This window comes from Myotis davidii, unplaced genomic scaffold (assembly GCF_000327345.1).
Source record: "Myotis davidii unplaced genomic scaffold, ASM32734v1 scaffold1286, whole genome shotgun sequence".
Lineage (NCBI taxonomy): Eukaryota > Metazoa > Chordata > Mammalia > Chiroptera > Vespertilionidae > Myotis > Myotis davidii.
The window spans coordinates 520,063-532,224 of NW_006296619.1; the positions used below are offsets into that span (position 1 = coordinate 520,063).

Consider the following 12,162-nt stretch of genomic DNA (forward strand, 5'->3'; position numbering starts at 1 on the left):
TTTTCTCAGGTGAATAGAATAGATAGGATTAAAATCAACTGGTATAAATACAGATGTAACAGGACAAAAAAGAGAGAACCTGGCTATGATGATCGACTGAACGCTGCTTCCGTGTCAGTCCTTCTTCGCCAACTCCGTCCACACCTTTGGGAACCCCTGGACCTGCTGGGGTTGGACCCCAACAAGAGATGAAATACTGTCATTTGAAACAAAATGGATGGACCTTGAGGATATCATGCTAAGTGAAATAAGTCAGGCCCAAAAAGTTAAGAACCATATTATTTCACTCATATGTGGGATATAAAACTGAAAACAATAATTGAACAAACAAGAAAAACAAACAAAAACTCATAGATATAGACAACAATATGGTGGTTACTAGAGGGAAAGGGGTTTGAGAGGTAGTAAAGGGCAAAGAGGATCAAATATATGGTGACAGAAGATGATTTGACTTTGGGTGGTGGGCACACAATGCAATATAAAATCATGTATCATAGAAATGTACACTTGAATACTATATGATCTTATTAACTGATGTCACCTCAATAAATTTAATTAAAAAAGAGTGGTTATTGAGTCACAAGGGCTCACACAGTTAGTTAGTGATAAGGGTGGGAGAATATGTACTCTTATTCTAAAAATGTTTGCCTGTATTGATTTTCTTGATATACTAAAATGACTTCTTGTCAGAGAATTTCCTTAAAGGTAAGAGCTAAGCCCAGTCATCTCTGAAGCCCCACACAGCACCTGGCATATTTTGTCCATAGTACATGTTTAATAAAATGTTAACTAGAAATGCAGTTAAATCCTATTTATAGCTTCCTAACTTGCTTCTCATCCTAGCCCTCTCAGGTTCCTCTGACTCCATGGCAAAGAAGAACCTCACTTTAGTGACCGAATTCATCCTTATAGCATTCACTGACTATCCTGAACGGGCACTTCCTCTCTTCCTCCTCTTTCTATTTATCTATCTCATCACCTTATTGGGGAACTTGGGCATGATTATCCTGATCCACGTGGACCACCGGCTCCACACCCCAATGTACTTCCTTTTGAGTCACCTCTCTTTCATGGACATGTGCTATTCATCTGTCACCGTGCCTCAGATGATGGCTGTGTTGCTGGAGCTTGGGGCAACTTTATCCTACACACGCTGTGCTGCTCAGTTCTTCCTCTTCACCTACTTTGGCTCCATTGACTGCTATCTTCTGGCCCTCATGGCTTATGACCGCTATGTGGCCGTGTGCCAACCCCTACTATATGTTACCATCATGACTCAGAAGGCTCGTTTGGGTTTTGTGGCTGGAGCTTACACTGCTGGTCTCCTCAGTGCCTTGGTGCGGACAGTCGCAGCTTTCACTCTCTCCTTCTGCGGAACCAACGAGATCGACTTTATTTTCTGTGACCTCCCTCCTCTTTTAAAGCTGACCTGTGGGGACAGTTACACCCAGGAAGTGGTCATTATTGTGTTTGCCATTTTTGTTATCCCTGCCTGCCTGGTGGTGATTTTGGTGTCCTACCTGTTTATCATTTTGGCCGTTATTCGGATCCCCTCAGCTGGAGGCAGGGCCAAGACCTTCTCTACTTGTACCTCCCACCTCACTGCTGTGTCACTCTTCTTTGGCACCCTCATCTTCATGTACCTGCGGGATAACTCAGGCCAGTCCTCAGAGGAGGATCGGGTGGTGTCTGTGTTCTATACAACTGTCATCCCCATGTTGAACCCTCTCATTTACAGCCTGAGGAACAAGGAAGTGAAGGAGGCCCTGAGGAAGATTCTCAACAGAGCCAAGTTGTTCTAACTATCCCCAACCTTGGGCAGTCCTGAGAATCACCTCTATAAGTGCCAGTATTCTGGTTACACTGTTTATAGCACACTCAATGTTTAAATGAATATACCCTGGTAAAAGGACCAGAAATTTTAGTTTTAGAGAGGGAGAGGGAGAAAAGAAGAGGCAACCTCAGAAGAGAGATTGTGGTGAGAGCTTTAACTCCCAGGAAAAATGACGAAAGCATCTGAAATTAAATCCTGTGTAATCCAGGTGTGGCATGCTTAACAGGTCTATGACTATAAAACACAATTACATTTTTTTGAAAAATTTTCCATTAAAAATTTCCATAATAGACATATTGAAATAAACCCAGCTGGCGTGCCTCAGTGGTTGAGTGTCAACCTATGAACCAGGAGGTCACGGTTCGATTCCAGTCAGGGCACATGACCGGGTTGCAGGCTCAGTCCCCAGTGTGGGGCATGCAGGAGTCAGCCGATCAATGATTCTCTCTCATCATTGATGTTTCTATCTCCCTCTTCCTCTCCCTTCCTTTCTGAAATCAATAAAATATATTTTAAAAAATATTGAAAATAATGTACAGTGAATCCCTAAACTCAATACTTAGATTTTGCAACTGCTAATATTTTGTCATATTTGACATAGCACATATATAATCTATTCATTTATCCAGCCAACAAATCATCCATCAATACGCTTTACTTTTTGATGCATTTCAAAAAGAATTGTAGATATTGGTATTAGTGCTCTTCACACCTATATACTACAGAATAATATCATCAATTAGAATTCAACATTTAGGTTACATTTATTTTTAATGATTAAATTAAGGTAGTAGTCTGATGGTCCAGTTAATAAAGCTCATCATGCTCAAAGTATTTTTCAGACTCTTGTACTAGTTCACAGCGATGCCTCCTTTGAATCAGTAAAAAAATGTCCATAACATGTCTGTGAATTACTATCTGGATGGAAATACCTCTGTTCTTTCTTCTTCTCCATCTGTTCTATTGCCCATTCATCACATGGTTTTCTTGAGAATCCACTTGGCCAATTTATACCATTACCACTGCTCATAATAGTATCTGCAGTGTCTGTTCTGTAGATATTGACAGTCTACTAGTATATTCTTAAAGCTTTTGTTCTTGGGGAGGCAGAACATTGCTGCATTCCACACAGAGGTGGGCAGGCAGGGAATCCTGGCCTGCACAGGGTCGCTGTGCTCTGCAAGGTTCAGCCTGTGTCCAAAGCCTCCCAGAACCTGATGGCTCACTTCTCTAACTGTAGGTGCCTCAATAAAACCCAAGGTACTGGAAGGAACGGGTCTCATCTACTCATCATTTTCTGTTCTTTCTTTAGACATTTATTCTGGAACTCAAACTCCTTTTCTTCCTGTTCCTTGCATTAGCAAAACACATGATCCCAGGTATGTGAATGATATAAACCATCAGCAGCTTATTTCATCTGGGGATGAGGTGAGGTAGGTTCACTATTATCTGTGAAACGGAACTGCCAGGCTCAGCCATTGGACTCACTTCACAACTGAAGGAAAAGTCTTTCTTTAAAGGAAAGATGGACTCCTCTTCCATAGCTCTCAGGGGAACCATCTGGATGGATGGATGGTGCTCCCCATCCCCCTCCCCTCCCAGCTCCTTTCCCAGTAGGAACCATTGTTCTTGAGGCAGCCAGTCTGACAGAGACTTAAAGGAGCCAGCTTCTGAGATGAGTCATCAGGAGATGCCTTTTCTTGGAATGGTTACTGCTTTGCTCTTTGGCGTTTGGACAATTGCTGAGATTTTTTAAAGCTGTGCTGCTTAAGTGGCATCCTTCCTTAGGAACTTCAGTTCTGCAGCATGCTGATCTGCTTTCAATGAAAAAAAAAGTAATTTGGTCAAATATTTTTGATAAATAGTGGCTTAAAGAAAGTTAACAAGATTTCTTCATTATAGCACATTATAGATCCTTTAAAATGATGATATGAAACATGATTTTCTATGTGGGGATATATAATATGCAGTGATTTTCAAACTTATAAGAACAATAAATTTATTATCTCCCTAAGACATCTGGGGAAATAAGACTTGGAGAGGTAGGAGCCCTTTGTGATGGTTCTCAAACCTTACTGCATATTGTAATTATCTGGGGATTAAAAAATATTTATGTCTGGCTTCTACACTCAAACATTCTGACTTACTTGTTAAGGGGTACATTCTGAGCCTTGGGTTTGTTTTTTATAAAATTCTCACTTGAGGATATTTTTCCATTTATTTTTAGAGAGAATGAAATAGAGAGGAAAAGACAGAAAGAAATATTGATCTGAGAGAAATACATCAATTGGTTGCCTCCTGCATGTGTCCTTACCAGGGCTGAGGCCGGGGAAGAACCTGCAACCGAGGTACATGCCCTTGACTGAAATTGAACCCGGGACCCTTCAGTCCACAAGCTGATGCTCTATCCACTGAGCAAAACAGGTTAGGACTGAGCCTTGGATTTTCAAAGCTCCACAGCCCTGGTCATTCTGATTTGCATCAAAGTTGAGAACCAATGCCCTTGGGGCTTCTTGTCTTGTGTCATTCTCTGAATAGGCTTAGTCAGCAGACCACTGACCCAGTTCAAGTCATTGTTTTATGAACAAGTAGCTGCATAACCCACTCTGTATTTACATTTTAAAATTTAAAATACAGAGGACCATCAAGCCCACCCTGACTATCTTAACTCTCCTGTGAGGAAGGAAGGTGCTAATGGGACTTTGAAGGAATCGTGGTCTTCAAGAGCACACCTTTAATTTTTTTGTTTACAGCACAATGCACGGGAGGTCAAGCAGAGTTAGAGCTGCTGAGAACACTTCCCAAGGCATTGTCTCCAGATATAATTTCTTGGGATTAGCTGTGCCAGAACCACCTGGGATGGCCCTTAATCTAGGTGCCTTGTCCCATGGCAGACACACTGCATCAGAATTTGTGGGAGTGAGATGGTAATACTCGCATTTTCAGGAAATTCCTTGGGTGATTGTGATGCACACTCAAGTTTGAGAGCCAGTGCTCTGGAGGAGAGATTGGTCACTATTAAGAATTTGGTCAGTTTGCCTGGTAGAAGTCTGTTCATGACCTGCTCACACCTGCCTTTCCATCATCTCATCTCATGACTCCTGCACTTGCACCATCATGTTTCTGCCAAATGGTGAACTTTCAGAGTTACCCTCTACAGTGTGTCTCAATAATGAGAAGCAAAAGCTTATGCCAACAAAACAGTCTCCTTTGGGATCCATTTGTGCCAGCCAGGGTACCATTGTGCAAAACCGTTGACTAAATTTCCAAGTGACATACAGAAAACATCAAAGAAATTCATTTCTTTTGGCACAAGGCAGGGATAAGGCAAGAGTAGGAATTAGCCCCATGAGGCCCTGCTGAGTGACGACAGGACATCGGATGGGGGCTTTGGGAGTTTGAAATGAAAGAAAATTTCAAAGATATTAGATGACTTGTTTGGAAGTCACATGAAGATAAATTGTCTGTCCTTGGAGATTCACCTCAGGAACCAATTATGCACAATGCTGATGCAGTTAATGTAAGAAGCACCACCAGCAAGGTCGAGTGCTGAATCAGAAGCTCAGTGAAAGAAGCTGAGCCCCTAGCCCTACGATCCTAGGCTGAGTCTGAAAAAAAAAAAAAATCCCAGGGAACTCTAGTGTCAGGGATGTGCTGTTTTGTGAAGGGTGAGAGGAAAGAGAGTGACTCCATGAAGTGAGAATAGAACATAGAGGTTCTGGGAGTGACCCCATCTCAAGCAGATTGCTATGATGAACATCTCATGCTGCATTGTTCTTTATTGAAAGGGAACAGAGATAAGGCAATTGAAGTCCAGAGAGGAAAAGTGATTTGTCCAGGCTCACACATCTAGTGTGAGTGACCTAGAATCCAGGTCTCCCCTGGATCAGCAGGTCACCAGCAGAAGAAATGCTAAACAAAGGAGGAAGCCACTAACGAAGTGAAATTCAGGTGAGGATGGTTCATGCCCAGCTCATGGCTTCAAGATCTAATTTCTTTTATTTGTTACCCCTAAGAAGTTAGCTGGTATTGATCTGACTGATGTTCTATCAGGTAATGAAACTTGATCTAAGCATTTTTTTTTACAGCCTATTCTAGAACTCTCTTTAGAACCCACAAATCCATTAACTCAGAGTCCTCCAAAAACATTTAGACAACACCAGAGCTATCTGCTTTCAAATTCAGATGCCATTTGTCATCATACTACTGCTTTTATTAAGACTGTGAGGACACCCAGGCTATGATTATGAAGCTTTGTCAGGGGCTAAAATGAGCTAAATGTTTGCTCTTTTGATTTCAAGGTTAATGCTAGTATTTTCAGAAAACAAAACAAAACAAAACAAAAAACACAAGTCAGCCAGCTCTAATTAGTGTAACAGCTGTTTGTTAAACATTCATGTTGATTGAAAATAGAAATATTTCTAAAAGCAGAGCCCATTGCTGATTGCTAATGGTTTTTTTGGGTTCATGACCTTTTGTTCATAGAATATACATTTTCCTTCTTTAAAATGTTCATTTAAAAATTTAAATAGCCACCCTATCTATGTGGAGTGCCTTTAGCTTTCCAAAGCATTTTCTCATCTGTTTTAATCTATTCATTAACCTTATCTCATAAAGCAGAGCGGATGTTATGATTCCCTTTTGGCAGAAGAGGAAATTGAAGTTCAGAGAGGTTAAGTGCCTTATGTAAGATCAAACAGCTAATTGGGGACAGACTTGCAAAAACAAGGGCTGACTTGTAAGGCAGAGAATCATTGGCTTTCCATTCTTAGTATAAGAGAAGCATTCACCACTTTTTATCTTACATTATAGTGAGATCTAGATTCACCTACTCCCACATCAGACGGCAATTTGTTCAAGTCAAGAACCTACATGTCAGACACCAGTTTAAAGCTTTATTACTTGAAATGACTTGAACTTTCCACGCAGCTGGCCCTTGTCTTAGCCCTCTCACATATACCACTGAATGAATGGCTGGGAGGAATCGAACCCTCGTGACCGAGTTTCTCCTTATTGCATTCACTGAACATCCCGAGTGGGGGCTGCCTCTCTTCCTGTTATTTCTGAGTTTCTATTTTGTCACTCTGCTGGGGAACGCGGGGATGATCATCCTGATCCACAAAGATCACCAGCTCCACACCCCCATGTACTTCTTCCTCGGTCACCTTTCCTTCGTGGACATGTGCTACTCCTCTGCTATCGTCCCTCAGTTGCTGGCTGTGCTGCTGGAGCATGGCACAGCCATCTCACAGGCTCGCTGTGCAGCTCAGTTCTTCCTCTTCACCTTCTTTGCGTCCATCGACTGTTACCTCCTGGCCATCATGGCCTATGATCGCTATGTGGCCGTGTGCCAACCTCTGCTTTATGTCACCATCATGACTGAGAGGGCCCGCTGGGGCTTAGTAGCTGGGGCTTACATTGCTGGTTTTTCCAGTGCCTTTGTGCGAACGGTCACAGCCTTCACGCTCTCCTTTTGTGGGAACAATGAGATCAACTTTATTTTCTGTGACCTCCCTCCTCTGTTAAAACTCACTTGTGGGGAAAGCTTCACTCAGGAGGTGGTGATTATAGTGTTTGCCATTTTTGTCATGCCTGCTTGTATATTGGTGATCTTGGTGTCCTATCTGTTTATCATCGTGGCCATCATGCAGATCCGCTCTGCTGGGGGCCGGGCCAAGACCTTCTCTACCTGTGCTTCCCACCTCATGGCCGTGTCACTGTTCTTTGGCACCCTCATCTTCATGTATCTGCGGGATAACTCAGGCAAGTCCTCAGAGGAGGACCGAGTGGTGTCTGTACTCTACACAGTGGTGACCCCAATGCTGAACCCCCTCATCTACAGCCTGAGGAATAAGGAGGTAAAGGCAGCTGTCAGGAAAGCCCTGAGCAGATCAAAGGCTTCTGGAAAGCCCTAGACCAAGCATGTCAAACTCATGGCCCACAGGCTGCATGTGGCCCACAGTGAATATTTTTGTGGCCCCGCCAATATAATGGTATGTAAGAAACATTTAAAAAAAATTTGTAACTTAATTTATACAATATCCTGTTGTACATAATTATTAATAACAATGTTTGCTAATTACTATAATTGTGTTGCATTCATTTCCCTTAGGTGCTTTATGTGTAGGTGCACCCTTTCTCTCCACTAATATACACAGCGAATATTTTGGTAGCTGATTGCCATGTCATTAGTCTTGGACTGACTTGTTTGATGTGCACAACAGGAATTATTTCGCTTTCAGAGAACAAGAAAAATAGGTTTATTTGCGTTACACTTACTAATTTGCGCAGTTATTCAGTGTCTGCTAAGTTAATGTTCAAGAAAAAATACTAATTTTTATTAAAATGTTCTATTATTTTTGTTAATGATTACTCATTTATTTCAGCCCTTTGTATTCAGCATGTCTCTATCGAAATTAACCTATGCTTCTATGAATATTGAAGCTTTTGTTTTTGCGGCCCACATAAACTTAAATCTTGTTTCTTTGGCCCATGTTAGCCTTTGAGTTTGACATGCTTGCCCTAGATGGATCCTTATCAAATATGTCATTCCTTAGTTTATCCATCCTTTGTTTTTCTTCAAATATCACCTACGTGGGAAGACTTTCCCAGCCCTACGTAAAACTGCACCCGAACCTCCCACTTCCACTTATTAATTTATTAATCTATGTAATGCTTGTCACCATCGGATGTACTCTGTTTTACATAGTTGATATTGTGTAAATTACATGAGAGTAAGCATTTTTACCCGTGCGACTCATTTTTGTATGCCAGTGCTTAGCAAAGCACTTAGCACATAAAGGCTCCAGTATTTGTTGAATGAATAAATTAATCTCAGGTCCCACTGTCTACTTTTAAGTTCTAACTTCTTCAGTCCTCAGTTTTTTTAATCTGCCAAGTGAGTTTATCTACTTTATAGGACTATGTTGGGAGGTTCAGTGCATGAACGGGCAGGGGCGACGTCTGTCTTATTCGTTAGTGTCTGTTGAATGAAGTATATTGCCTGGCATAACAAATACTTGATGAGTTGGAGCAAAAATATTTGTAAAATAAAAAATTACCTACAAATGCAACTACTCTTTTCCCAAATACCATCATTTATTCTTTAATTGTTTTCTTTCGTATTGTTTCTGTGGTTTTGAATGACAATGACGACGACGATGACGATGATGATGATGATGATGATGATGATGATATATAGAAACTAACATTTACTAGACAGTTATTACCTTCCAGGAATTGTGATGTTTGCTACAGGAATTACCTGATTTAATTCTCACCACAGCCTTATGAGGTCTGTTCTATTATCCCTCTTCACTGGTAGATGAGGCACCTGAGACTTAGAAAGGTCGAGCAATTTTCCCAAGGTCAGTGAACATGTAAGTGGTAGAGTGGGGCTTCCACCCAATCAGAGCCTGAGCACTTAATTGCCACAACACACAGTCTCCTGCTATGATCTACTGTCTACTCTATACAGTCACTCCTTTGGAATTCATTGTTATTGCATTTCTTTTATTCCTTTTACCTGGCGAAGAAAAGGCAAAAGTTCAAACTTTAAAAAAAGTAATTTATTTCTCATTTAAAGTTGACATACACTATTATATTAGTTTCAGGTACACAACATAATGATTATACATTTATGCACTGTATAAAGTGATTACCCCTATAAGTCTAGTACCCATCTGATACCATACATAGTTATTACATTATTATTGACTATATTCCCTATGCTGTAATGGTAAAAGTCCAATCTGTAGAGGTCTGAGGGTAGTAAAAAACAGTCACTTTATAGCCCCAAATGCGCTAGTATTGTGTAATGTGACAGCACATGTTGGTGTGTGTGTATGTGTGTGTGCATGTATATGTGCATGTAATTGTATATGAGAAGCTGATGTGTATAGATTCAATAAATGGCAGTTTCTGAACTCTAGGAACTTTCTTTTTAAGGGCATATGACAGAAATTTAGGAAAGAATTGGGTGAGCATGTCTACAAAAAGATACATGGAAAAAACTGCACTGGTGGCCAAAGAGATTTGGATTCACATATCAGCTTTTGTTATTGTTTTTCCACAAATCATTTAAAAAGTGCAGAATAGGCGTGGAACAACTAACTCTAAAGAGTGCATCTTGGGGGCCATTTTACAAATAGTAACTGCCATGCAAATGTCCTTCTAATACAACATCAACTTTTGTAGCAGGTGGTAGAGGCATTTGTGTTGTAGAAAGAGCTCAGAATTTGACACTAAAGTGTGCAGTCTGTTGCTTCTCAGCTATATAGCTTCAGATTAGGTAGAGCCTTTCAGCCTGCTTTCTCAACTGTGAAATAAAAGTTATAGAGCATTTACTCTTGACCAGGTTTTATATGTACCTCATTTATTCTCATAACAACTTGGTGTCCATGGAGAATGGGAAGATGTTGGGTGAATTACACAAACACTAATTAGTGTTATTATGGTAACTGACTCAGGATCCACAACCAAATAAGCATTGAAAGGCATAGGGACCCATAGCTGATGAGTGGACCTCTTCACTTCAGAACTGTTGGACCTATCTCCCCAGGGCTGAGATCAGCCTTGAATCCAGACATCTTCAGAAATGGAGAGTTTGCTAATAATTTTAACTTAATTCTTAAACTAATACACACCTAAATAAACACTTAAATGAATACTAATAACTATGCTAAAAGCGAATCACTTATTTTAGCTCTCCTAACAATTTTAACAGATAGTAATTATTATTGACCTCTTTTAGCTAAAGGAAGAAATAAGACCCAAAGAAGTTATGTAACTTGCCCAAGTTTATTCATCAAGAAAATGGCAGTCCAGGGGGGATCCAATCTCGTCTCTCTTACTCCAAAGTATGTGCCCTTTTTTAAAATTAAAAAATTATTTTCAAATAATGTTATATTTTTCAATATAACAATATTATATTAGTTTCAGATATACTACATAGTGATTAGACATTTATATGCCTTAGGGAGCAATCACCCCATAATTCTAGTAAAGGTATGTATGTTTACATGCTATCTGCCCTTCTGCAATGTCTCCTCTCTCTACCAAGTCCAAATTCTCAGTTGAAGTTTGCTTTGGAAGTGTCTGGATTTCAGCTGTATTCTTAGTCTCAATATTTGATAGGTCTGGGCTGCGTTGGGTGCATTTTATGGCCAGACATAAATGTGAAATTCATGGAATTTACCTTTGCCCTCTTGTAGGTCAATGAGGAGAATATGAAGGAATTTTCAACTCCCTCAGGAAGAGCAGGATTACTCAGATAAACTATTGCCTTCTGAAGTCCTTCAAGAGCATCTATCTCTGAGTCAAAGCTCCCTCCAATAAATATTTCATCCATAGGTGCCTCCAAGCAGTCACCAACCTTGCCTTCATATCTTCTTTTTCTTTTTTCTTTAAATTAAATATTTATTGTTCAGATTATTACAGTTGTTCCTCTTTTTCCCCCCATAGCTCCCCTCCACCTGGTTTCCACCGCACCCTCTGCCCTTACCTCCCCCCCCCACCACCACTGTCCTCATCCATAGGTGTACGATTTTTGTCCAGTCTCTTCCCGCTTCCCCCACACCCTTTCTCGCCCCCACCCTGAGAATAGTCAATCCACTCCCTTTCTATGCCCCTGATTCTATTATATTCACAAGTTTATTCTGTTCATCAGATTATTTATTCACTTGATTTTTAGATTCACTTGTTGATAGATGTGAATTTGTTGTTCATAATTTGTAACTTTAGCTTTTTCTTCTTCTTTCTCTTCTTAAAGGATACCTTTCAGCATTTCATATAATGCTGGTTTGGTAGTGATGAACTCCTTTAGCTTTTTCTTATCTGTGCAGCTCTTTATCTGACCTTCAATTCTGAATGATAGCTTTGCTGGGTAGAGTAATCTTGGTTGTAGGTTCTTGCTGTTCATCACTTTGAATATTTCTTGCCACTCCCTTCTTGCCTGCATAGTTTCTGTTGAGAAATCAGCTGACAGTTGTATGGGTATTCCCCTATAGGTAACTAACTTTCTCTTGCTACTTTTAAGATTCTCTCTTTGTCTTTTGCTCTTGGCATTTTAATTATGGTGTGGTCCTCTTTGGATTCTTTTTGTTTGGGGTTCTATGTGCTTCCTGGACTTGAAAGTCTATTTCTTTCACGAGGTAGGGGAAGTTTTCTGTCATTATTCCTTCAAATAGTTTTTCAATATCTTGCTCTCTCTCTCCTTTTGGCACCCCTATAATTCGGATGTTGGTACGCTTGAAGCTGTCCCAGAGGCTCCTTACACTATCTTTGTATTTTTGGATTCTTTTTTCATTTAGCTTTTCTGGTTGGGTGTT

The 12,162-nt window shown here is 40.4% G+C and overlaps 2 protein-coding genes across 2 annotated transcripts; both read left to right on the forward strand.

The window, feature by feature from the left end:
- Positions 1–866: 866 nt before the first annotated feature.
- LOC102773567 (olfactory receptor 9Q1) lies at positions 867–1,802 on the forward strand. Its single transcript, XM_006772113.1, has one exon. It carries the CDS (start codon positions 867–869, stop codon positions 1,800–1,802), a length of 936 nt encoding a protein of 311 aa, XP_006772176.1.
- Positions 1,803–6,753: 4,951 nt separating this feature from the next.
- On the forward strand, positions 6,754–7,749 carry LOC102766560 (olfactory receptor 9Q2). Its single transcript, XM_006772088.1, has one exon. The coding sequence runs from the start codon at positions 6,805–6,807 to the stop codon at positions 7,747–7,749; it is 945 nt and encodes a 314-aa protein (XP_006772151.1). The 5' UTR covers positions 6,754–6,804.
- Positions 7,750–12,162: the final 4,413 nt, after the last annotated feature.

What these genes read in the sequence shown, in the direction of transcription:
- LOC102773567 (XM_006772113.1), top strand. Translation starts at nt 867, where the DNA reads ATGGCAAAGAAGAACCTCACTTTAGTGACCGAATTCATCCTTATAGCA.
- LOC102766560 (XM_006772088.1), top strand. Translation starts at nt 6,805, where the DNA reads ATGGCTGGGAGGAATCGAACCCTCGTGACCGAGTTTCTCCTTATTGCA.